This window comes from Tiliqua scincoides, chromosome 2 (genome assembly GCF_035046505.1).
Source record: "Tiliqua scincoides isolate rTilSci1 chromosome 2, rTilSci1.hap2, whole genome shotgun sequence".
Taxonomy (NCBI): Eukaryota; Metazoa; Chordata; class Lepidosauria; order Squamata; family Scincidae; genus Tiliqua; species Tiliqua scincoides.
The window spans coordinates 173,686,775-173,714,657 of NC_089822.1; the positions used below are offsets into that span (position 1 = coordinate 173,686,775).

The following is a 27,883-nucleotide window of genomic DNA, read 5'->3' on the forward strand; positions in this document are numbered from 1 at the left end:
GGGCTTTGTTTAAGCCTAGGATCTAGTATCAGGATCTGAAACTATGATGTGAAGTGGATTTTAGATCATGGATTAAGGGAAAGGTATTGATATCTGGGTCGATGAATAGCTTAATTGTGATTAATGGGAGAAAAGAGGAATTTGCTTAAAGGATGGTGGCTTTAGGGGAGGGAATACTTGCCTCCAAACTTAGAGCCTGATTTGTTAACCATGGGTAATGTGGAGCCAGCTTTATGTCTAATTCACATTTTCTTAGTCATGAAGAGTTCCACTTATATAAAATACCTGGAATTTTTAAAAAAAATAAAAAACAACCCCCTTAAAGTACGTTTATTTCTTTGAGGACAGGCTGTTAAATTATGTAGTGTCTTGGTGTTACATGCTGAAATCATAAGTTTTCTTACTTCCAAAATACTTGAATAGGCTCCTTCTATATGAATAAAAGTACTTCTGTAAGATGTTGTGAAACACCTGACACTGATTGTCTAAGCTACAATTGTGGCATGGGATGATCATTTGGCGAGGGAACTAAATTGTTGTGGTCTAGCTCCTGAGAGGGAAATTTGTCAGTTTAACCGTGATTAAAACCTTAGACAAGATCAGAATGAGGACTGGGATGAATGAGGTCCTGTGGCACAGGGAGAACTCAGATGAAGACTGCAAAGTGAGTAATGAGAAGCTGGGGAAGAAAATCTAGAAGGGAAGGATAGGTAGGGAGTGAAACTTGTGGAAAAGGGCAAAAGAGATACCAAAATTGAGGTTAAAAGGTTTAAACAGTTCTGTAGTGCTTAAGGCTTTGTGCTATGGAAAGAGAATGAAAGGGTGCTAGAAGGCTGATGGTTGGCTAAAGAAGAAAATGGCCTGTAAAACAAGATCCTCAAAGGAACAATGTATGTTGGAGGAATGAAGTTGAAGAAAAGGCATTGCAAAGCAGTAGCGGAGTGGAATATAAATGGAAAGTAGGGTTGTTGTGTGTGTTATTGATTGGAAAAGGAAGTTTAGTGGGCATAATGCCTGTTATAGTTTAGAGCAGTGTTTTTCAAATTGTGGGTCAAAATCTACTAGGTGGTTTGCAAGCCAATTTCAGGTGGGTCCCCATTCATTTCAATGGGATGTGACTGCATTTGGTGAAATGATACAGATATGTACTTTTAACAGGCTACTATGGATATGTTTTTAACAATGATAGTCAATGGGGCTTACTCCTGGGGTAAGTGTGGATAGAATTTCAGCCTTTGGGATGTTTGCAGAATTTTTTTTAACTGATCAGCAACTGCTTAGGAGGGTTCTTCTTTATTTTAAATAAATGTTTAAACTTATACTTATTGTAAACTTATAGTTTTAATTTACTTAATTTGATTTGATTTTGTACCATGGCAATGTTAGAAATTTCCTGGCTTCATGATGTGACTTCTGGCCATGACACCACTACCAGGTTAATGATATCCCTTCCGGTGGGTCCCAACAGATTGTCATTCTAAAAAGTCGGTGCCAATGTTAAAATGTTTGCCGAGCAACAGTGGTGTAACCTGGTCATTTGTCACCCAAGACCCATAAATTCTTGTCACCACATAAAACATAATTAATTAATTAACTAATTAATTAATTTCTCACATCTTTATACAACCCCTCTAAGGAGCTCAGGTATGCATGGTTCCTCTCCTTATTTTGTCCTCACAACAACCCTGTGAGTTAGGTGAGACTGAGAGATAGTAATAGTCATGATATGAAATCAGTAATAATAATGGCAATAAAATAAATGTAGTGAATGGCATGGAAGAAATGCCCCCACAAGCAATGGATGAAATTCTTTATCAAATGGTATATGTTATTATTCCTAAAAGCCACAATTTCCACAATTTTGGTCACTAGAGTGTCACCCCTCTCCCCGACGATGTTTCATTGGTCCCTTTTGAGTTAAGGTAGTGGTTCTGAAACTTTTAGCACTGGGACTCACTTTTTAGATTGACAATCTGTCTGGGACCCTCTGGAAGTGATGTCATGGCTGGAAGTGATATTGTTGCAAGGTTGAAGAAAGCAAGTCTCAGTACTCAAGGGTGATCGTTTGCAGGCTTTATTTTGTTGCAAGCAATGGGCATCTCATGGGACTAATGTCTCAAAGCATGAGAGCAATTTCCCAGTGTTAACTGGACCCTTTATACCATTCTGGGTTCTTTGTCTGAAAATTTAACTTCCCATTTGCTGAAGTTTGACATCATGGATGGGGCTGACGCTTAATAGGCTATAGATAACTTTCGAGACACCTGATAGGCTTGTTTCAAGTTACAGGTTTCCAAAAAAGGTGAAATTAAACAATTAAACATATTGAATTGCAAAGTTTTCCAGAACCAGCAGGGGGTGCTGTAATATCATTTTATCCAGTATTGTCCCAGTGCTGACCCTTACTCACATTTATCATTCCAGTTAGAAATTAATTGACAAGTCCTCTCACTAGCCTCATTAAAAGAGAACACAAAAACACTTAAACACAGGTGTGAAGACCTCATCTTTGGCAGAACTTCAGACTCACTTCTTGGCATTCATCCCCTTCAGACACATCCTAATCCTAGGATGGCCTTGTTTCAGCGACCTGTCTTATCTCTTCTGTGTTCCTTTCCCTTGTGTTAATCCAAACATTGAACATCTGTGAAGCCTCTCTGCAAAACAAAAACTTCTTTGTCTTTTCTTAAGACTTTTCTAAAATCAAGCAAGCAACCCTTTTGGTTCCTTAAGAACTACTTCTATTTTAAGACATTAAGAATATGTCTTAATTCTATATAACTATTGTGACCTTTTACTTTGGGTACGTACTTTGGTTTGGTATCAAGGGTCACTTGGTCTCCATATGTATACTTTTGCTCCTAAAGCATTACAGTAAAAGCTACAGGGATACAGGCATTTAATTAGTGAGTGAATTTTTTTGCCAAGACATCTCTGTCTCTGCCAAGGTCGTCTGCCCAAAACTGGTATTTGCTGAGTTACATTCCAGCCTCTGAGGCCCAAGCATCTTTAGTCAGACTAGCCTTATTGCTTTTAAGAAAATCAAGCAGCTCTTTACCATTCTGTGTGTTTCCATGCTTTAGTCAAACTTTTAATCAGACTTGCAAAATTATTCTTTCTTATGTGTTGCTATGCTTATACTGGGCTATCCATACAGTGGCCTCCACATGTGGGTTACAGTCTGGGGTCAAAAGTCACCTTGCCTCAATATCATCAAGCAAATTAAAATAATTATAAATAATTAAATTAAAGAAAAACAAATAATTAAGTAAGGATAAGCCAGCCCTGTTCCACCAAGTGATTTTTTTTCTGTATCCTGCCTGCTATAATACTTCTTCACACACAAAAAAGTGAGATTTTCAACCCTACCTTGTGCCTAGTTCAATTTCTTATAAATAAACAACAGAAGCCACCTAGCTTTACATGTATATAAAAAAATTCATCTTACCTGCTCAAGCCTCTGTTTTATTCTTTTTATTAGGGGGGGGGGTCTGCCTTCTGGAGCATTTGTTGAGCTCCACGTTCATCAGATCGGAACCATTCTGGTGGCCTTGCATTCCTCTTTGCCTGACTTGTCCATGAGCCAAGGTGTTTTTGCTTACTCATGAGTAAACTTGACCATATGGCTTAGTTTCGCTTTCTGTAAGGCTCAATACGTTCATCAGCTTGGAGCGAGAAACGTTCTTCTCGGGTGTTTTTGGGGGCCTGTGTTCATTGGATTGGGACCATTCTGGTGTCCTTGGATTCCCCTCAGCCTGTCTTTTCCAATGGACTAAGACAAGTTCGCTTACTTGTGAGTAAACATGCTATATGGATCAGTTTCACTTTCCATAGGGCTCCATGCATTTTTGTTTTCTGGTTTTTTGGCCATAACTTTTGATAGGAGATATTTCACTCTGGTTTCTTCATTGCATTCTGCATCGATTGGTATATGATGATGGTATTATACCTAAAAACCACAATTTTAGCCATTTTGGTCACTTGTGGTGTCACCCCTCCAAGGTTGGCACCTAGAGCCGATTGCTCCCCACCCCTTGCTAGCTGCAACACTGCTGAGCAAACCTATGACTGTTGTAGCTTCTAGTGACACTGTAACATTGTTTCTTGGCAACTCTAAGGATGCTAGGGTGCATTGGTCTCTCTCTCTCTCTCTCTCTCTCTCTCTCTCTCTCTCTCTCTCTCTCTCTCTCTGTATAGAATTGGTTACGTTTTCATTGGTGGGAACTCTCAAACCTGAAATATATGAAAATCAGATTCCATCTCCTTTATATGAGAAAATGTCACAAGCCATCTTTGATGTACAAGGTGTTTGGAAAGTTCCCCTCAATATTTTATTTACTGTATATGATTTATATGCCGTCTTTCTCCCCGAAGGGCATCCAAAGCGATCATATTGTTCAGTTCAAATATCATATTGATCATATTGAAAAGCGGTATATAAATACTGTTAATAATAATAATAATAATAATAATAATAATAATAATGTTCAATAAAGATCATATTGTTCAATTCAAACAATTTAATATACCTTTATAGTGTGTGTTGCTTGGAATAACTTTTGTGTAAATGCTCCCCTACTTTCATTTCATCTGTGGGGAGATTACTGCCAAAATGCTTTTGGCCATAAGCATGTCCTTGCCTCCATAAAATACCAAATATTAAGTGAAGGAGTGTACACCCATCAGATATAGGAGAGCCTCTGAGAGCTCTTATTGTTCTTCCTTACAAATTGGAATTGGCAAACCAATATGTACCATTTTGATTTTCACTTAAAAATAGCTGCACCCCCCAATGAACTTGAGCAGTGGCATATAGGAGATGGGATTTAACCATTATCCCCTACACCAGTGGTTCTCAAATTGGGCCCTTGTGACACCCCAGCCAGAAAGCCCTGGCCTCTGCCCCTTTGCGGACCAGGGAGGGGGGAAGGCAGGGACACGATCCACTGCTTTGCACCTCTTTGAAGGGCCTCAGGGGCTTGCTACCACTTACTAGAGACTGCAGCAGCCTCCCAGGGGTGTGGGGAGACCCTGCGTCAGTGTCCGCAAGGCTTCCCAAGCTGTGGAGACCCCCAAAATCGCAATTGCGACCACTTCCAGTTTTGCGTTCATGAAACTGGAAATGGTCGCGATCGCAATTTTTTACTGACTCTGCAGCGTGGGGAGTCCTGCAGAGGCTGACACGGGGGCTCTCCTCACCCCTGGGAGGCTGCTGCAGGCTCTGGTGCATGGCAGCAAGCCCCTGTGTCCCTCCAAAGCGGCACAATCCAGCGGATCACGTCACTGCCTTCCACCGCCTCCACATACACTTACTGAGGCTCAGACTCTCCCTGAGAGTTTGAGAACCACTGCCCTACACTGTTTCCTTGATCTAAAAGCCTTCCCCAACTGCTCATACACAAGGTATCTATTTTACTTATTATTTTCATGTGATAAAATCTCCTGTGATAGTGCCCCCCATGATCACAAGATGGCTATATTTTAAGACTCATTAATAACTTGAAAGACATAGTAACCTGCAATTTTATCATTTGAGAGAGATATCACTGGAGACCTGTGATGTGAAAATGCTGGCTAAACATCACCTCATGGTGACTTTATCACATCAGAAGTGGTCATGGGAATTCTCTCATGTAGGCCTGAAGAAGCTAACTTGCATATTATCCTGCTCTATTTGCTTTCCAAGAGGGAAGTTGTTTTCTTTCCTGGATGCCTGAGCAATAAGAGTATGCATGGTGTGCTACATATAACCAGTCTCTTCTCATTCTCTTGTTCTTCTGAGTAAGTCAGAGTTGCTAGTGATGGTCCTTTGAGATTGCATAGACAGACCACTCACAGAGCACTTTTTAAAAAGCACTGTTAATGGTCATAACTGCGTGACAGATGTAGGTAAGTTTCATGGTGTAAGCCACCATGTGTAATTATAAGCCTAGTTCTTTTTTGGAGGTTACTTCCAGATCACTGTCTTGCAAACTGGTGTTAGTCTGTTTGTTTATATAATACTATCAGATTTCATGGCACTTGCAGACTAGAGGCCTAATCCTATCCAACTTTCCAGTTCTGGTGTGGCCACAGTGGAGACCTGTGGTAAGGAGACACATGTTCCCATACCTTAAGAAGGCCCCAGTGACTGTCCCTCCACCACATGATGCAGTGGTGCACCAGCACTGGAAAATTGGATAGGATTGGGCCCTAGGTTATGGGCTATTTCCACAGTAGCTGCTGAAAAGTTGATGTTCTGCTGTTATCTGGAAATGAAATCAATATTGTGGTTCCGCATGGCACTGAACAGAGTGTGATTTTCCCCATTAAAATCTGCAATGCTTATCCATACCACAAAGGCAAAAAATTATGGGTAGGTGGAAGGGATCTGTCTAGAATCAATTTGTTTTTAATGTAATTTACAGAATTCCACTTGTAGACAAGGAAGGGCAATCAAACCGAATGATTGTGTATCTTGCAACAGAGCTGCTCCAACCCCCTGGGGTAGCTTGAGCATTTCCTTCCACTTTTCGTTTGAGTGAAGGTGCTTTTCATTCCTTGACTCTTCTCCACCTTTCTGTGGGTAACATTGCTATGACAATGTCGTCTTCCTCCATCCTCTTTTCAGCTTGGATTAGCTCTTGGCTTCCCATAGATGAGAGACGAGATTCACCATGAATCTGAGCAAAAGAGTGTGTGAACATGGTTATTCCAGAGGAAGCACGTCATCTGGTTGCAGTCCTGTTGGCTACTTGTGCAGTGTGCTCTGCAATAATTTGACTTGCAAAGACCAGAGGCAGATTTCAATATTCATAGTAACATTTCATGTATTAGTGAGCTTGTCCTCTGGCCATTCTCAATATATATTTCTAATTTCGCTTGGCCCACATTTTGGAACATTTTGTACTCGTACTTAATTCATATATCATTTGTAAGGTTGAATAATTCTGAGGATAAGACTTGTCCCACATTATATTGTAACATAATAGCTATTCGCTTGAAGTAGAATAGAACTAGTCTCTGAGCTCTGTTTGCTTTAAGCATGCAGCATGCATGGGTTTGAAGAGATTAAGATGTATTTAATTTTATGTCTTTCCTTCTGAGATGTGTAAGGCATTTTCGGAGGGGCAGCTATGTTAATCTTCAGCAGGAAAAAAAACAAACTCGGAGTCTTGTGACGCTTGAAAATCTAACAAATTTAGGGCTCAATCTGATGGCTCTCCAGCACTGGCGCTGAGCTCCAGCGCTGGCACTGGGTGTTGTAAACGTGCCATTAACCACATTTACAGCATCCTGTGAGGAGGAAGTACTGGTGCCAGCCCAGTGTCGGACAGACACTGCCTGGATCAAAATAAGAGCTCTGGGTGGTGGTAAGGGCCTTCAGGGTGGGGGGAGACATTCTGGGGCAGGGGGAGGGTGGGGAAGAGCAGGCAGGGGGAGTGACTGGCCTGTGAGAGGGGATCCTCAGTATTGAGCTGAAAAGACTGACATGGAGGTTTGTCTGCACTGGCAAAACAGCCAGCACAGACTTGAGATGCCCCATTGCAGGGCCTGGGGCTTTCCTCAGGGGCAGGGTACAAAAGTCCCTTTCCCCCGAGGAAACTTCCGGTGGGGACACTGGATACAGTGGTTACCATTTTGGTGCCGCTGCACCCAGCGGCATTGCCAGGGATCGGAATGGGCTGCGCTTGTGGCATTAGCTGCCATGGACTACAGTTCACTTCATCTAATCAAATGGCCTATAGACCACAAAAGCTTCTGCTGCAATACGTTAGTCTTTAAGGTGCCATAAGAGTCTTTGTCTTATTTGTAAAGAACGTAATGCTTGTATGTACTCAGGGTTTGCTGTGGCTATCATAGGAATGCCCAAGAGCTGTGATGTAAACATGTCCACTACTGGCTTGGGTTGAGAGCCATAGCCGTGCAGAACTTGAAGGCTCTTCCTCAAGTGGCCTCAGAATGGGCCTCAGCTGGGCAGAGGGAGAGGAGTTTACCCAAACCTCGTAGTCAGCGGTGTGCCGCCCCAGGGCAAAACATGGCATGAGCCCTGGGCAGCAACTGGAGGATGAAATCACCTGGCTGGCTACTAAGCATGTACTCACACTTCAACTACTTCCAGAGTGGGGAAGCATTTGGAGTGTGTGTGCCCTAATGACGTTGTGACACTGTGTGGCATCATGACGTCTTGGCTTTGCTGTGGGCATCAAAAGCCCTAGGTATGCCTCTGGTCGCAGTGTTGAAGGGCTCATCTCCTTTTGTTCCAAGGAGGTAGCAAAGAAAAATCCTTAATATCCTGCACACACAAAAAACCTTCCACTATTAGTTGGAAATTTTAAAGCCCCTGCTGCAGGTTGCTCAGGCTCCATCAACTCCTTCCTAGGCAGGCTTACCTGCTAGTTAGGTCCTGGTTGCTACAGCAGCAGGTGCTCTACTGATTTGCTCAGCTCAATATGAAGGGTGTCCCTTTTCTGGTATCAGTGCCCCCAATCAGAGATGGGGCACCTTGGGCTCACAGGCACTCCTAGACAGTATTATGAATATGGCAAATAAACAAGTAATTCACTGTAAATTTCATAAAAATTGTTAATCCTAAAAATATATATATTAAAAGTAAAAATAAAGTGTAAAAAGTACAGATAAATTGTAATGTGTGTGTCAAATACTAACATGCTGCTTGAATCATTTTGCTGGAAACAGAGCCTAATAATCAGATTCTGTATATTAATTTTCTATGATATTATACTTCCATATTTCTAAAAGATATCACATTTCATGGGTTCATAGAAAGAAATTTGGATCCTGTTATCAGTAAAAATGTTTCCTAGAAGCATTTTAGAGAGTTACTGGCACACAGAGGACGAACGCTTGCTATTGCATCCAACCTTAAAACTTGTTTTCTTGTTTCCTTTCTATCAAAGGCAGTAAAGTCTGGTTTTTAAATTATATTTCACATGCACAAAAAAAACTCAACAGCAGTGACCATATTGTCACCAGTGCAGACGTGTCTTTATGGCAAGGTCTGTAATTATACGTAAGCATGTCCCTTAGGGTCCAACTGCATGATACATTCACTCTTGTGTGCTTATTTTTTTTCTTCCTAAATAGCATGGGGAGTTAGCATGGGGAGTGATCAGAATTAATTAATTAGTATAGGGAGTGATCAGAATTAGGGCATGGTGAGGAAAGGCAGAAGTGATGTACAGGTTGTGACTTGTTACCCACTGATTTGGTATCCACTGATTTGACTCACCACTTATACCAGGGTCCACCTTTAAATGCCTTGTAACAAGGGGGAAAAGTGCCAAAATCCCATTTCCTGCCTTCGTGCTGTTAAACTGCACTGGTTGCAAACTTCTTGGGGTTAAAGATAGGTTTAAAGACCAACTTCCAAGTTTCTTGCTCCTTCATTATTTCCCCAGAATGCATCAGTATAGAAAGATGCTATACCACATTCTGCCATAATTTCATTCCATTAGATTCCATTATTCACCCCATCTAGTGGCTGAATGCAGTATAGCGTCTATGCAGTGCATACTGGGGCTACAGCAAGAAACCTGGGAGTGGGTCTTTAAAGCTATTTTTCCACTGATTTGGTATCCGCTGATTTTTTTTGTCCACTGAGGGTTCCGGAACAGAACTTCAGTGGATGATGAGGCACAACCTGTAGTTCTTCATCCAGATCAAGATTCCTCCCTCCCCACAAGTGCATGCATGCACACACAGACACAAGCTGGGCAAGCTGTTATTTGCCCTGGGAGAAAACCTAACATCGACATGAATGGCAACTTTCCTCCCAAAACAAATGTAATGAGGGATGGGGTCTGGATCAGGACTGCGGCAGTGGCACTGCTGTCCAGGTCCTAAAATGTACACAAGGGCCAAAGACGTGCTTAGTATAAAGTGTAGGTTAATGTGTGGTGTAACCTTTGAATTGATTTTTTAAAGATATTGGTATAGACTAGAGAGAGTGATTTGTTGCTGTTGCATAAAACCTTGAAGCTTGCTTTCTTTTGCTCCCTTTTCTCCAAAGACAATTAGGGAAGGAGGAAATAAATTTTTTTATTTGTGAAGAATCGCTTGATGAGAGTTGAGAAGAATCAGGATTATAGTTTACTGTGCAGGGACTATAGAGCAGCATTGGTATCTATTCTATAAACCCTTCTCCTTCACTGTGTGGAATGGAGAAAGCTGCTTTAGTGCACTGAAGAGAGATGTTTTTAGTGTATTCCTTCTGGAATGAATTATGAATCACAAATTATTGGATCAGGTTGGATGGGTGCTGCGAATGTGCTTTGGAGACAGTTTGGTTTAGTTTAGAGTGTGTGTTTGGGAAGATGTTGGGAAATGTTTAAGACACAGTTCAGAGTGGGGCAATTTCTGGGATAATTTAAATGCTTGGCTAGTAAACTGAACCCTTGTTTTTAATTATGCTTCACATGTGCATGAGCATGCACACGATATTGCCATTTGCTGGACTGACATCAGTGCAGCCATGCCTTTAATGCTTAGTATTTCAATGTCTTTATCTTCTGGAGGAAAATGACCATAATCCGACCACAAGGTTACGTCTGTTAGGAATGCACTTAGGTTCTAGCTAGAGTCAATTTTCTGCTTGGAGAACATACCCTGTGATGACTGGTGGTGGCTGTAGATCTTACCAGACTGTGGGGGTAGTGTGTGGTATAATCAAGGAGGCACAAAGTAATTGGCACCACAGAGGCTTCATGGATCCTGCTCCCATGCACTGATTGCTTTAGTACAAGGGTGCCCAGTGCTTTAAGAACATAAGATGGATCAGGCCAATCATTGGAACATAAGCCCCAATGGATCAGGCCGTATACGCATCTAGTCCAGCTTCCTGTATCTCACAGCAGCCCACCATATGCCCCAGGGAGCACACCAGATATCATGAGACCTGCATCATGGTATCCTCCCTTGCATCTGGAATTCTGACGCAGCCTGTTTCTAAAATCAGGAGGTTGCACATACATATCATGGCCTGTAACCCGTAATGGATTTTTCCTCCAGAAATTTGCCCAATCCCCTTTTAAAGACATCTAGGCCAGATACCATCTGTGGCAATGAGTTCCATAGATCAACCACACGCTGAGTAAAGAAATATTTTCTTTTGTCTGTCCTAACTCTCCCCACACTCAATTTTAGTGGATGTCCCCTGGTTCTGGTGTTATGTGAGAGTGTAAAGAGCATCTCTCTATCCACTCTATCCTTCCTGTGCATTATTTGATCCAGTAAAGCTGACAGTTTTCATAGCACATGGTATTAACTGTACACTTAGAAACTACTACTCCAGTACAACTACTGTTAATAACAGTTCAACACATCTTTCGCTTATTACTGAAATGTAATTTTTACAGAATTGTTTTAGCAATGGAAAAAATCTGTGGCATTTCAAATCTGACATCTTGCTCACAGTATTTACGGAATTAAAAGGAAAAAAGAAGAAAGAAATATCTAACTTGAGATTAGCATCTCTCAACAATACTGTTATAGTATGTATTCATCCTGTAGTACTAGAGAAGTCAGTATGATTAACCTTGATGACATTAACAAATCTCAGACTGCATATGATCCCCTCTACACTTTATTGTACGACTGTAAGTAATAGTACAGGATGCCTATGATTGAAAATAATTTTGGTCAAATCAGCTTTCTCTAACATTTGTGGCTAACATATATGCAGCAGAGCTTTGTATGCCTCACTGACCTTGGCAGAAACACAGAGGTCGCATTTCCACATGGTTAAGTCACTCCTGAACAATTTCTCCATCTCACCAGTCACAAACCATTTTTACTCCTCCTGAAAATCAGTCAAGCAGCAGGTCTTCTCTGATTTCTTTTTCCCTGACAAGCATGATGAATATGTGCAATGCACAGAATCTCCTGCCATCTATCTTTCCATGTTGGGAGTGCTAAAGTGAGAAAGAAACTTGGACATCCGGGTGCTTCAGACATTAGGAATCATGGTTGCAAAGAAATGCCTCTGTTGAGTCAGCATTTTGTGCTGTGGCCTCAAAGCACTTAAGATTGCACCAATTTCTGTTGGCTGAGCAATTTGGAGTGATGAGGTGGACTGGCTTATTTAGAAAAAGGAACGGAACTGAAATATCAAAGAAAGATTTTGTTTGTAGTTTGTTGCTGGTGAGAAGGCCTAGTGAGAAACGCAGGTGTGTAGGGAACATGTTAATGAAAACAAACCATATTTAGCCGTAATTTGCACTGACAAATTTGAAATGTGTCTGTTCTTCAGGATTAGCCTGTGTGTTCTGTAACAAAGGAACCAGTGGCTTCCTAGTTACTGCTCTTTCCTAACAGTCATTCCTTTTAAGCCGCAAAATACTGGCATACCTCACTGATATGGCAGGTGGGGTTTCAGACCACTACCATAAAGCAAATATTACTGTAAAGCAAATCACAGGGTTCCCCCCCTTTGCTAGCACTGAGGAATGTGACATCCATATGACTCGGTGCGCCCTTCTTGCTTATAGTGCTCCTGGTGAGTGGGGGAAGGGTAAGGTGTGCTTTTAGAAGCTGAGCTTGTAGTTTCAGGGCCCAATCCTATCCAGTTTTCTAGTGCCAGTGGGGCATGAACTGCACCCTGTAGTGAAATCACAATCACAATCACAGAGGCCTCCTTAAGGTAAGAGAAAATGTGTTCCCTTACCCTGGGACTGCATTACAGCAGCTGAGATGCCCTCAGATATGCATCTTTTTAGAAACATGTTTATACTATTGCACTGCAAAGCAAAGTGCCACAAAGCAAAGTAAATCTTTATGAGACATACATTTTATTTGTATCATCACCCATTATGCCCAATAACACATTATGCACAGTTCAATACATTTTCTATTCTATAGATCTATAAATTTCTTGAGAACCTTAACAGTGAAACCACAAAGTTGCATTAGCACCCTATTGATGAGATGCTGTTTAGACCAATTTCCCAGAGAGCAGACAAACAGGACAACATTCTTGGGTTGACTTGGAGCTTTTGCTCTGCAGGTACATCCATGATGGCACAATGCACTCTGGACTGCACCAGTGCTTGAATGACGATGAGTGATGGTAGATCCTTTTTGTGATGGTTCCCTTGATAGTAACTTTTTTATTTAACCAAAAAAGGAGGGGGGGGGGTGAGACAGGGCTTATGGATTTCATTAAGACCTCCGTTAATTACCTTTTGCAGTGCTGTCTTCCAATAATTTATGGAACAATTTATTGATTTATTTTGCAATGCAAACTACTTTGTAAACTCCTTTTTGTTGAAAAGTGGTATATAAATATTTTTATACATAATTTGGGCCTAGGAGGGGAGCAGGAGCCTCATAACCAAACCCCCTTCTGGGGTTTGATCTGCCTGGATGGAGCAACATGAAATTGTGCCAGCAATATAGCTGGCACAGGTCCAAACTGACCCATTGCAGCTGCTGGGGCTTACCCCAGGGCAAATGTCAAATGCTAACAAATGCCCGTTTACCCTGAGGAGTCCTCCAGCAGCCCAAAATCCCCTGTAGGATGCAGTGTAGCCCATGCCAGCGCTACTGCATCGCCACACAGGGATTTATGTTGAGTTCAGCTGTAAAATTTGACTATTTAAGAGTCCAAATCCTGGGCTTAGTTAAGCTTTTCTTGCTATATATTACTGCTGCTACTGATTTATGATATATTTTATTTTTGTAGATTAGTTTGTTTTTGTATTTTTTTAATGATATAGTTGTGCTGTACTTGGTGTATTTGAATAAAAGGCAGTTCAGTAGTAGTAGTAGTAGTAGTAGTAGTAGTAGTATTAGTAGTAGTAGTAGTAGTAGCAGCTAACTCAGAGCCAATCCTGAGCTCTGTGCTCTGGCTTTCTGCCAGAGTGCACTTTTGCAAACGTGCCATAAGGCATGTCTGCGAGGCTTACCGCCAGGCGGGCGCTCATGCTAGCCTGGCGCTGGGCTAACGCTGGGCGGGCACCTGTCCTCTCACGGACCGCCAAGCCGCAGCAAAGTAAGCGGGGGCAGGGAGAGGGGCAGGAAGGAGGCGTTCTGGGGAGGGGGGAGGCGTGGGGAGAGTGGAGAGATGGTGGGTGGGAGGCATGCCGGGGAAGGGAGCAAGAAGACAGAAGGCGGGTCCGGTGGAGCTCAGCTCCACCGGATCCTCTCCATTCGTGTAGGGCTTGGCGCCCTACATGAACACCTTTACTTTACCGCCAACCTTTTGGTCAGCAGTAAAGTGAGTAGCCCCATAGTGGGGCTGCTTTCCTTACCCAGGAGAAGGGGACAAAAGTCTCCTTTTCCTGAGGTGCCGCCCACGGCAGGCTGAGGTGTGCAGGATGCGGTGCCAGCCATTCTTGGCTCTGCTGCAGCCATGCACCCCGGGCAGCTGAGGATTGGGCAGTCAGTGAACGGTACAAATTTCCTGTTATTTTTGGACTGCTAGTGTAACTGCTAGTGGTCAGTTAGATGTGTATTCTACTGTATGTTGCAGAGAAAGTAATCATTTTGCCTTTAACTTGTGTCTCCCGGTAAAAATAGGTTGCAGTATGAGACTGTTTTTCTTTACTGTTTGACTATTCTTTTAATGGACTTGAAAGTATCAATCAACTTTGTCTGAACTGGTTTCATGTAATTACAATATTCAGAAACCTTCATTCAGCAGAGCAGAAAACGATAGGGGGAAGACAATTTTTTTTTTCTTAAGGTGCTGATAATGGCTGGCTAACAAAATGCTTCCAAGTGGGATTTTAAAATGTATTATAATTATGGTTCTATGAATTTCTGTGTACTTAATGCTGACACTAAGTCAATGGGCAGATGTAGAAAAAATTGAGTTGTAGTTTAATTTTCTTTTTTTTTTATAGGCATTTCTGCATGCAGATGCCAGTGGAGTATAGTGGTTATAGTGTTAGACAGGATGAGGGAGTAACCTGAGTTCAAATCCTGCTTAATGATGAAGCTCACCTTGGGCCAGTTGCTATACCTCAGCCTGAGGTATTTCTTAGAATTATTCTGAGAAGAAAGAGGAGGGAAGGACCATATATGCTGCTCTGAGTTCCTTGAAGGAGGGGCAGGATAAAAAAGTAAATATGTAGCATGTTAGAAAATTCATGTTGAGAATTTTTAATCTAATGCCGTTTTAGAGATTAGATTTATCTTCATTCATCCAGCATCGGTTCATGTAGCCTGATAAAGGCTGATGCTGTGAAGACATTCTTAGGAGAAGCCAGTTCCCCTTCTTGGAATGCCTTGTCAACACAGCTGATCATACTGTCTTGGATATGATGCAGAGGGGAGAGTCAGTACCAGTGGACAGTGGGTATTTTGATTCAGCCCCAGCTGTAATCATATGTGGTGACAAACAATTTCAATGTTACTGTTTGTGATTTCTTTCATTACATTCATTGCTGAACTATGTCCCTCTGTCCTCTTTCCCAGGTCGTCCCATTCCACCTACATCCTCGTCTAGCCTTCTCCCATCCGCTCAGCTGCCCAGTTCCCATAATCCACCACCAGTTAGCTGCCAGATGCCCTTGCTAGACAGCAATACTTCCCATCAAATCATGGATACCAACCCCGATGAAGAGTTCTCCCCCAATTCATACCTGCTAAGAGCATGCTCAGGGCCACAGCAGACTTCCAGCAGTGGTAAGGAAATGTTATGCATCCAACATTTGATTATAACATTCTTAGCTCAAATGGGAACATTCTAAGCAGCATGCAAGCAATGGCACAAACATGAACATGGCAAGAAATGGATGGAATTGGCATGTATTTGTCACTGCATTGCTTTGAAAATGTGAAGCTTGTGAGGACTTTGTGGGATTCACATTTCGTATGTTGACAAGTGAATCATTTGATCTGTTAATATTTTCTTTTATATTGTTCCTTTAAAATTAGGACGCACGTATATGAAACTGAAACCATGAATGTGACTCACTTGATGAAAATCCCCCTGTATGGCTTGTACTTGTTTTGTAGAAGAGGTGTACATCTGAAAGATATTGCGCAGCAGATCTGCTTTGCATTTTTATAGAATCACACATTGGCTTTTAAAATGCAAAAGCTAGCCCTGTTGCTATGTTTCTTACTATTCTCATGTCAGTATTGCAGCTAATCCTAACTTCGCAGTCTTTTAAAATGCGGCTGCAATGCCCTTTTGAAATTGACTTCTGGCTTATAAAACATTTAGGTTGCATTCTTTAATAAGAATAGTTTCTGACCTGTGTAACTCAATCTTTGGGGAAGATCCTTTAACTCTGTTTGGAGATCAGGCTTAGAAAAGCAATGCTGAACACTTGGAAACATTCATGTATTTCTGTACAGGTATAACCTAATTATCCACGGATTTTTCACCTGCGGTTTTATCTTAACAGGATGAGATCTTTAAATTAAAGGAAAAAAATTGTGTTTAATGATAGCCTCATTAATGTGGAGAGGGCAGCCCACAGACAATCTCTCTCTCTCTCTCTCTCTCTCTCTCTGTCTGTCTCTCCTCTTGCGCTCTCTCTCTCTCTCTCTCTCTCTCTCTCTCTCTCTCTCTCCAGGCGATTAGAACTTCATTCCAAGGAAAGTGACCCCTCCTTTCTCCCTGAGCATATGAAAGAATGCAAAGGGAAGTGATTATCACCTCCTCTTTGTATTCTTTCCCTGTACTGTGCTCCCGGTGAAGGGAGGGTGTCACTGCCTCAGAGTGAAGCCTTTCTAAGTGTCTGAAGAGATTGCCTTCCTGATGCCTCTGTCCTGCATTACAAAGGTCAGCAAGGCTGTTTTTAAATGGCTGAGCAAAGGGACATTGTTTTTTAAATGGATTTCCTTTAATTCGATTTTGGGTTCTGGGAATGGAGCCCTCTTGGATACCAAGACTCAATTTGTATAGTATGCTATACGATACATTATCCTATAGTAGTGTATGTAATCAGGTAGCAGGTTCAAAAAGTTGGAAACCATAACCAATATTTTTAACCCATTTCTGCCCGATCCACAGGTATATACATTTGGTCCCTGTTGGGTATATGCAACATTGGGTAGAAATGGCTTCAATAAGCTGTGATTCTTCACTTGACTAGTTTCAAGGCTAGTTTAGTTTAATTGCTCATTTTTATTGTCAGTATCACTCCCAAATCAGTGTAAATATATTGGAGCTTCACAGATTCACCATGGGCAGGGCCTCTGAGAAGAATTTTTTCAGGGGATACAACATTTCTTTAGGGCCCCTTTGCAAAGAGGGAGGGGTGAAACAGAGCAGGGGAGGGTGGTGACAGGACAGCAAAATTGGGGCAGAGGGGATGCAACTGTGTGGGGAAGGGGTGGAGACAACTGGAAAAGTCTTTGGAGCACTGGTCTACCCACCTGTGGCATCAGCAGCTAGATACAATAATACAGAAAACCAAACACAATCCTGTCTCTCTAAAATCTTCTAAATATAGAAAATCATGTAGAAAATGAGCATCATCATATTTAGGCTCAGACTAGAATGGAAAATGTCCTGTCCTGTCCTTTCCCAAAACCTGCTTCTGCAGCAGCTGTAGTCTTGCAGCTGTCCCTGAGCTCCTACACACTTCTTCCGGGCAAGCGGATCTACAGACCAAAGAGCAGGCCAGTTGCCTCCCAGATTTGACACTGTGTAAAGGAGAGTCAGGTATGCATTCTTCAGCCCAACTTACCAGTAGCTGCAGCCACATACTCATGGTAGTGTCTCCAGCATCCTGTGCGGGCAACAAGTGAGTAGATAGGAAAATGTCAGATCCCAGGAACTTTCTGGGCCCCCTCCTTTGGCTCCTGGGCCTCCTTTTTGACCCTGGACCCGGGTACAAATTACCTCCTTTATTCCCCTCTCCCAGGCCCTGACTACTGGACACTTTTTTACCCTTCTTTGTTCCTTTAATTTTTTAAAGTACTGTTCAGTTCTCATTTTCCTATACAGTACAGTGTCTTTACAGTACCATAACAAACCTGGAATGTTCCAGTAGTTAATGGATATGTAAAATCAATAACTGATAAACAAAAAGTTTTTTGTTTTGAGGAGTTTTGGTTTTGTTTCACTTTGATCCATATCACAGTAAACAGTGTGGTCTGCATTTATGAGCTACCAAACCAGAGGAATGAACTAGACTAGTGATTCTCAAACTTCTCCACCTCAGTCTTTGCATGGGAGGAGTAAATGCAGTGATGCAATCACCAGGATTGTGCCACTGCCAGGGACTAGAGTTTTGTTTCCCCCCCCCCCCACCTTACTATTTGCAACACTAGCCTCTTGGGGGTGTGTTTATGGGAAGCCCACGGATACCACTTTAGGGCTCCCCAAGACTCAGAATGTCTAAACATTGCAATCGCAACCCACTTCCGTGGACTGAAGCAGGGAGACCATGCCAGCTTCGGCAACAGCTGCGCCACACCCCCAATCCCTCATGCAGCCAATAGGCTGCCCCGATTTTCACACCTCTGCCTCAAGTCCATGGGGAGGGGCTATGTAAATGGTGCCAGAGCTCTAAGCATCCCAGTGCAAATAGGCAACAAGTGCAGTTGCTGCCAGATTGATGTAATGTGGTCCAATGGGCTAGCTTCACTAAGAAACCTTGCTGTTGTATTTTGTGCTAATGAAGTGTCGAAGCACGTCATGTAGAATACGAGGAGACTCATATAGAATGTAATACAGGAGTCTATTCGCAAGATGACTAGAGCAGCACTTCTCAGTGTTTCTCCTCCTCTGTATCACTTTGCATCGTCCACCTCTTGGAATTACCACTGGAAGTAACTGGCAATGATGTAATCACCAGTTACTTCCGGGTTGAGAGGCCGGATGCTATGCAACAAACTCTAATAAGAGGATCAGGCAGATGGGAGGGTTTTTTGAGCACACAAAAGACACATGCTGGAGCTCTGCTGCCGAGCCAAGCCTCATATCACTGTTTGTTCCAGTGCCTTTCTGGTCTTGCTGCTTGGTGGCCGGAGTCTGAGGATCCTGTGCATATCCCTGGTGGTACCTGGTTGCATATCCTGGTTGATCCTCTTGCTCCTCATTCTATATATGAACAATGCAAATTACACAATGTTCTGTTAAATTGTCCTTTGTTATCGATAGTATTTTCTGTCTTTTAAATTGTGAATATGTGAACTAAGATTGATGTTACCAGATAGTGCAAGAGGTTTAACTATATTGTTGCCCTGATCTTAAACATTTTCCCCAGTTATTCTTCTTGTAGTATCAGAGTAAAGTCCATGATGTTACGATTTCTGATGTTGCAAGGAAGTATTGCAGTAGCCTGGTCATTCACAGGTGGTGCAACACATCTTATAAACAAGACTGTGACATAGTTGGAGGATTGGAGTCTGCGTGTTGATGGTCTGATGGTTTTTTTTTTTTTGTATTTTTACAACATTTCTTGCAGATGTTAGGAGATTGCTGAAGTAATTGTGCCTACATAAATTAGTAAAAATGCATGCAGTTTAGAAGGCAGTCTAAGTATTTTAATTTTTCTCAAAAAGCTTTCTTGTGAAATTATCAAAGTACTTTATGCTGTGGAAGATACAAACTGTTAACAAAGTTTACATTTTTAACCATATAAAACTCTAGAGTCTAGATTCAGCATTATTATGAACGCAGGTGCAGAAAAAAAGTGTATGTGGTACTTATTGGACTTTGAAATTCAAGGCTATTAGATGAGATCTGTCATGTTTACTGGGACACTCTTCTGATTTTTGTCCTATTTTAACAGATGAAGTTATTATTTGGAGATTTAAAATAATGGTGTGAGTGTGAACTATAGTGTTGATCATGTTTAATAAAATAGCGCTTACAGGGATAAATGATGCTCCTTGACTAAATGTGTACTTATGTTTGTTTCATCCTCACAGTAGATACTAATTTCTAAATCAGTTTATGATGAGTCTTTCTGAAGATGAGGTGGTAGTCTTCTGATTATACTGCCCTGTGCCCTTCCTGCTAGCCGTTCTTCATATACTTGGAAAATTCATATGCTTAAAAAAATTACCTAATCAAATTTCCCATCAAATGAGCAATCCATTGTTGATATTATGAAGGCCTTTAATCTACAATAAATCTTTATTAGAACTCATCAGAGCTTCCAGTTTGAGAGAAATGAGATTATAGCACTCTTAAAATGACATTACATCATTGGGGTGATTGGTTTATCATTTAGAGAAGTGACATCAATCATAACTAGCATAACCACACAGCAAATGAATTCAACCTTTTTACTGCAGAACAGTGACATTGTAATTGCTCAAAACCAGGCTTAAAATGAAATCAAAAACTGCACTTTCTTCAAATACACAGCTAACTTAATGGAATGTATTATTATTAAAAAATCATGTTTGAGAAAATTTTGAATAATTAAAAATATGTAGAATATCTCATTACCCTTTGTGTGAGTTACATTTTATGCAGCTAATGATATGCTGATTTTAATTAAGCACCCTCTATTATGTGGTTTTTTTATTTGAAAATATAATATTCAGCACAGTGTGGGCACGTGCGCACTTGCAAAAACAGATATTAGATGCTGTGGCAATGACACTATTTTGACAGTGGTATCTTTGGACAAAACAGGTGTCGGGCTTCGTGTGGGGTGGGGCAGTTGTTGTCAGTGGAGCTTGTTCCCTGCCTCCCATACCATCCCAGCAAGGGAGAGCAGGCCTAATGAAGGATGGAGGGGAGTGCTTCAGGAGCCTCAGCTGGGTGACCAGAGGGAGGGGGTTACAGCACCCTTCTCCTCCTCTCTGTCTCTTGAGGGTGGTGTTCACCAGTGGAGCAGCAGGAACTACTCCACACCTTGCCCTCCTCACCCTCATCACAGGCTTCCCTTATGAAGCCCTCTCTGCTTCCTCCCTCACCCTCCTCCCACTTCCTTTGTGAGAGCCTTAAAGGGGCCTGGGGCTCTGGTCCCTGCCTGCCTTCTTTCCCTTGTGTTTGGTGGAACAGGCAGCTGGGCAGGTGTTCCCAGGGTCCAGGCAGCCTCTCTTCCTCCTCCTGAGGCTTTTGCTACCAATCTGGAGACCCTCCCCCAGCCTCCCCAGGTAAGTCGGGGCAGGAGGGAAGCAGCTGACCCCGACAACTGGAAATGGAGACTGATGCCAAAATTGAGAATCCCATATTTGTGCTGATGCTCTTCCAGAGCTATCTCACATCTTCGCAGAATGTCCAAGCCACGTCATTGAAGACAACTCAATGCATGAAAATCAAACCACATATCTGTGCCTTCTTAAAAAAAATAAAATGGAAACTGTGGCTGGGGAGCTCCATGTCCTCAGGAATTCCATGTCCTTAGTTCATCTTTGGTGCCTAAATAGGCATCTTTTTTTAACACCAATGAGAAGGAAGACAATATCTTCTGCCTGTGCCAATTCCCATCATTCCACCTAAATGTCCAACTTTTTATCACACTCGAGGACAACCAAGAAACAGAACCTATGATGTGGCTATGCAGACTAAGGAGCAGCACTGTGCACAGTGGAGCAGGTGTGATTCTTAATTATTGGCCACTGGGGACCACAGAAATTAAGCCATTTCTGCCCAACTGGGAGCAAAGACAGATTTGCCCTCATCCCAATTGATCCTCTGACCATAATCCTTTACTTTCTCCCACACAAGTCTTTTCCACCTCAACCCCTCCTAGAGAGAATAATAGAGTGCTGCCCTTCAAGATATTGATATGGTGAGAAGAACACTTTTACCCTTGACACTGAGAAGTCTCACTCCATCATAGACAAAATTTTCACCAGGAGGTACAGTGTGTGCCTGTATATAGAACACCCTGCATCCCCATACGTTTTTGCAATATACAAGCCCTCTGTCTGTATGTGCACTCTCATCGCCATCTGTCAGAATAATTGAAATTTTTCTCATATTTCTATCAAAGATGTTTTGGTTTTTGTTACTAGATTAATTTCTCCGGGACTATTTGTTTGCTTTTATAATATGTATGTCAAGGAGGAGGAGGAATGCAAATGATGCCCCAACTCTGTATCATTTTAATGTGATATCTAAAAATGACAAAACTGTTTATCGTTGTTTGGCATGTATTTCTCAATATTAAGTTTGATTTTTTCTTATAACCAGGTATTTTCTTTTCATTCAAGATTTGCCGTAATTGAAGTTGTCTTTGTAGGAAACATGCACTTCACAATGTAACTTCTTTTCAGACTCACAGAAAGCATACTCATGCCTCTCTCCCCATTGTTTGGTTCTGTGAATATATTCCTTGCTTGGTTCTTTGTCAGAATATTTCAGTAATTCCTATGTGTCATATAAAAACTTAGGACCCAATCCTATTTGGATGCTGCTCCAATAGTGCACTAGCAAAACAACCACCATATCCTAAGTCTGTCCAGGCAATGCCACACCAGGGCAGCCTTCCCAGTAACACTGCCAACATCCATAAAAACCCCAATGCAGTCCTTCATCCATAGAAAGGTGACCTGATGTTGGTGTGTCTTCAGTGCAAAGTTCAAAGAGCTAATTATTGCATTCTCCCAGCCCCAACACTAGTGGCCAGAGAAGCACCATCAAGGTTAACTGAACTCTAGGGCAAGCACAGGGCAATTGATTGGCTCTTGCTAGGAGCGATCCCCCCAGCCCCTAGGAATGAGCAACACAGCAACAGGCATGACAAAACATTGGGGCACACACACAACATATACAAGGATGCCAGAGTGTTCCGCCTCCTAAAGGAGCTACTGTGGCATCAGCAGCAAAGGGACAAAAACTGCTAGGAATCCCTAGAACCCAGAGTGCAAGTTCCTTTGTCTCACTCACACAGACATCCAATAAATCTTTTTGAGAAGAGCAAGTATCAAAAGAGAACTCTCTTGGGCAGCCGTGTGAAACTCACATAAGCCTCTCAGTGGCAAGTCTTTGAGTCCCTGTGGGGCCTTCAGCAACTGGAAGGAACCCTTTTGTCAGAAGAGGGCCTAGGACAGGTTACAAAGGGAGCCTCACCAGCAGCCACATAAAGCATGGTGCTGTTAGCTCATTGCACAAAGATGCAGGTTAGGAGCCAGGTAAGGTGGGTTTGAGCCCAACCAAAAGACCAGCCTTAAGCCATTTCTGCCCAAATGTATATATGCAAAAGGGACCAAATGTGTACATCTATGGGCTGGTCAAAAATAGGTTAACGCTTAACCAGCAAGACACTCATCTTTTGCATGACTGACCAGAAATACCAATGACAGGGACAAAAGAAGAAGGACAGGTCTAGAACCCCTATCAGCTGCTCCACAAAACAGTGCCCTATTCATCCAGCCACAACAGGAGACAGGCATCCCTTGCATTCATCAAAACAGAGCAGACACTCCCTGCCTAACTGTTTCAAATATTAGGGATGGTTAGGCCACACATTTTATAGCAAAAACACATTTGATAATCCTGAAGGATCAGAATGGGGGAGAGGGTAGAAACAAAGTTGCAGCATCAATGTGTGGTGATGTGGGATTTCCTCCTCCACAGTTATGTGGGGTGGGTTATGCTTGTTTCCTCTACTGGGGGAGTGAAGTCAATATTCCAAATGGGTGGTTATGTGTTGAGTCCTGCTGGGGCAGAGTAATTACAATAGAAATTCTGAAAAGTCTGGTGTTGACCTAATATTTTGCTATACAGGTCCAACCTTGTTATACACAGATTTTTTATACACAGATTTGACTCAACACGAATGGCCCCTGCAAATGAGAAGGAATGTGCTGATCCCTGGAGAAGGGGAAAAATGCATCCCTTTAAAATCACAGTTTTAAAAATTGTTTTTTACTGTTGTAGGGACACAGTCATGCAAGGGATTACAGGTATAACCTAATTATGCTTATATTTTCAAGTGGGGGGAATCCACAGATTTTTCTGTCTTAGTGCTGATGAGAAGTACCCTTTAAATTAAAGGAAAACAGTTATTTAACAATAGCTTTGTTAATTCAAGAGAGGGCAGCAGGTTAACAATCCATAAATCATTTTCTCACTCCTCCCTGAGCACATGAAAGAATGCTAAATGGCAGTGATTATCACCCATTTTTTTCCCCTTGCTGGGCTCTTGGTGAAGGATTGCTTTCTCCTAGTGAAGCCTAAACCTGAAAGAGATTGATTGCCTCTGTGTGCATTTCAAAAGATCAGCAAGGCTGTTTTTCAATCAATGGAGCAAAGGCACTTTGTTTTTTAAATTAATTTGCTTTAGTGCGTTTTTTGCCATCCAGGTGAGTCCTGGGAAGGGAACCCTCACAAATAATGAGACTCAACCTGTACTTGTTGGAAAGGACAAGAGGCTGTTTGTGCAAAGTACTCTCTGTGTGCAGTAAGTGCCGTTTCACCATGGTTTCCATCACCAACTGTTACCCTGCAGATGACTGATCTTCTCTGATCCCGGAAGCTAAGCAGGGCTAGGCCTGTTTAGTACTTGGATGGGAGACCGCCTGGGAATACCAGGTGCTTTAGGCTTATACCACAGTCTTTTGAGACTGAAGGTTGCCAACTTACCAGTTCCCCTTTGAGAAACCAGGGTGGTATAGCTGCATCCTGTGTGTCTTATCTTATCATTTGAGTTCTAATGTCCCTGACAGGGGCAGGAGTTTGCTGTGCTATGAGTGTCTGCACTGTATCATATCTTGTGTCATAGAAAAGTGGGTGGAATGGGGTAAAGGGAGGTCTGAATTGTTGTGTGCTTTTTAAAAGTCTCTTTTGGTTTGTCACATTATCCCTGACAAATACCACCTTTGCATTAAACTTCTTTTAGTTTTATTCTCACTGGTTAATTTGAATATTTATTTCATGCAATCAGTGGTATAATATAGTTCAGTGTTCTTCAACCTGTGGGTTAGGACCCCAATGGAGTCACAAAGCCTCCTTTTGGCGATCACAGCAAACTTTCAAACCCTGTGCAAGAGAGGGCTTGGATCCAATCTAATAATGGTACTGCCTTATCAAAACTGAGTTCTTAATAGAATTCTGCACAACCTCTTCTTGCTGTCTTGCCCTGCAGCTCCTAAGGCCAAACCTGCTCAGGCTGCAACCTTACAGGGTCATTGTTAAGATACGAAAGGTAGGGGGGAATGGGGCAGGCAAGGATAGGTGATGGCAAGGGCAGATCAAGTCCCAGGAGAAGCGGGATTGGCAGTGGGTCCCCAGTCTCATAGTTTTATTTATTTATTAGGGCACAAAAAAGATTGAAGAGCACTGCTGTAAGTTGTAGGATATGTTCTAATTCTTGAGAAATTGCTAACAAAAGCCAGAGATTCTTGTAGAGCAGTGGTGTTAAATTTTATTAGAAGTGGTATACTAGGAAAAGCACAGTGTGTAACTGAGTTGAGAGTCTAACTTTAAAGAAACCAATACTTCAGATACCAATATACCAAAAAACACTTTGTTTTTGTTTTGTTTTTATTCCATCTCTCTTGGAAACCCTCAAATGCTCTTCTAATAGAGCTTAAAACATTCTGATTTATGACCTTCTGCAATCTGGGTTTGTGGAAAGGGGGGTAGCTCTCATATCCAGCAGTATAATTTAAAGCCCTGTGACAAGTCATTAAAAATGGAATCCCACAGATACTGAATAGAGTCCCCCGCAGATGGCTGACTATCACCCCTTACTAGAAGGAAAAAGTGGATTCTGTATTTTTCAGTTTACATGGTAGAAAATACAGTAGCAACAACAAAAAATCCTGAATCCTTGGCTTTTCTTTCTTTCCCCCAACAAAGCATTGAATTTGAGTTATTTAAGGGACTAAATAAAAGGGTTTGGGCAGCTCAGTAGGTAGCACCTTCATCTCTTCGCCAGAAGGACATTGGTTTAAGCTGTAGATAAGAAACCTAGGCATGCATATCCATCCCAGCTTGACTTCGGTGGCTGCTGGATTGCTAGAGGAACTTTTTCGTCCGCATTAAAGTGGGCTCAATCTTGAGGACATTAAAGATCCCCTGGCTCTTTTCATAATAGAGTGAGCTGGTCAAATTTTTTTTAAAGAAAAATATATAAAATCTATAGAAACGTGTTTCAGCTTGACAGTTCTGGGCCCTTTCCAGCACCACCCTGCCTGCTACCGTTCAGATTCATGCCTCATGGAAAAGCACTGCATCTCAATGAAAGACCAAAATGAAGAACATGTTTTGTTTTGTTCTTGTAAAGAAAAAGCCAAGTCTGTACTAAGTGTAACATTTAATACTAAGACACTGAAGGGTCCAGTTGCCAAGGTTCTTTGACCTGACTTTTATTCTCACAAGATTTATGTTCAGTTACTTTAATTCATACTTATTTGGTTAGATAATTGCCCTGGCCCATTCTCTAGATTTACAGAAGGGACTTCCCAAACCCCTGCAGGTCATGTATATATAAAATAGATGTGTTTGTTGTTTTTTTTAAGTAACAAATTTTTAAAATTTTAATCAAATTTATTTGAATTTGAACCATATTTTTTAAAAATTTCAATTGCAAGTATAACCTAGCTTACGGAAAAATTTAATTTCGCGCAATAACCTCGTAAACCTGAATCATGACCTCCTTATCAGGAACACTGAGTAAAGGGTTCTTTTAATATGTAAAAAAGAGAACCATTGGAAAAATAATCTGATTACTGAGATTATGCTTGATAAATGACACAGGGCCCAATCCTATGCACCATTGGTGCACAGAGGTAGCACTGGTGGAGCGCTGGTGCTAGTCCCAGCGCTGGCTGGTGCTGGGCTAGCATCGGTGGAGCACCGTAACTCTGTCACTTGACAGTCGCGTGGACCGCTGGGCAGCAGAGAGGTAGGTGGGGGCAAGGGGAGAGGCAGGGAGGAGGCGTTCCAGGGTGGAGGGAGGGCAGGGAGAGGGTGGGTAGGGAGGCATGCTGGGGAGGGAGTGGGGCGGAAAGGAGGTGGGACTGATGGAACTTTGCTCCACTGGATCCTGAGTCTCCGTGTCGGGCTACCTGTCTGACACAGAGGCTCTTAATTCTATGCCAACCCTTGGGTCACCATAGAATCGAGTAACCCCATTGTGGGGCTACTCAACTTACTTGGGGGGGAAGGGGATGGAAGTCGCCTTTTCCCAGGAAGGCAGCACCAGCTGCCTGGGGCACGCTGGATGAAGAGGCAGCCATTTTTAGCATCGCTGCAACCCTGCATGCCAGGCAGCTCAGGACTGGACTGACAGTGACTTTAACAAGGCTGCAATCCTAACCACACTTTCCTGAGAGTAAGCCCCATTGAACAAAATAGGACTTACTTCTGAGTAGACCTGGTTAGGATTGTGCCCTAAGACCATAATATCACATCACACCTTGATGCTATGAAAGGAAAATCTTGGTGCTGTCTGAAAAATCTTGGACTTGTGCTCAGCCTCATTCTCCTCTCGTGTGACCTAAATAATTTCAGCAAACAACAGTTATTAGATCTGAACTGGCAAACTATAGTTTGTACCTGCCTTGCATGACCTATTGGATTATATTGTTAGGATGCATAAATGTTCTTTTTACTTGCAGGCCATTTTAAAGATTATAGCAACCAGTTAATGTGGATGCTTGTTCAGGAAATACATGAATTTCAAAATCATGCATACAATTTTTCCTTTTATAGTAATCCCGCCTGGACATACTAAATCATAAAATATTAAAAGGGATGCTGGTGACACTAGATTCCTTCAAACACCTCACAAAATGCAAACAACGCATTCTATTTAAATGATCATTACTCTGTGAGCATTGCTGAATGCCAAACTTTGGACCACATATGCAAGCTAATTATTTTCTCCATATGGATCTTCCTTCTATGAGAATCATATGCAGAAGCCTCAGTGTGAACCTGACTGTTCACAGAAATATCCCTCGGCATCTGATTTCAGTCATTCCTGTGCTTATGACAGCACGTTTTCCAACTGTCAACTTGGATCCATGTACAGTAGAGTTCACACTAAGCCTTCCCAATCCAGTA

The 27,883-nt window shown here is 42.1% G+C and overlaps 1 protein-coding gene across 3 annotated transcripts in view; it reads left to right on the plus strand.

The window, feature by feature from the left end:
* TENM2 (teneurin transmembrane protein 2) overlaps positions 1 to 27,883 on the plus strand; it is an 831,585-nt gene that overhangs the window by 471,139 nt on the left and 332,563 nt on the right. For all 3 annotated transcript variants that reach the window (XM_066618094.1, XM_066618096.1, XM_066618097.1), the window contains one exon: positions 15,418 to 15,627. In XM_066618094.1, coding sequence (XP_066474191.1) covers positions 15,418 to 15,627 — 210 coding nt within the window. The remainder of the gene's footprint in view (positions 1 to 15,417; positions 15,628 to 27,883) is intronic.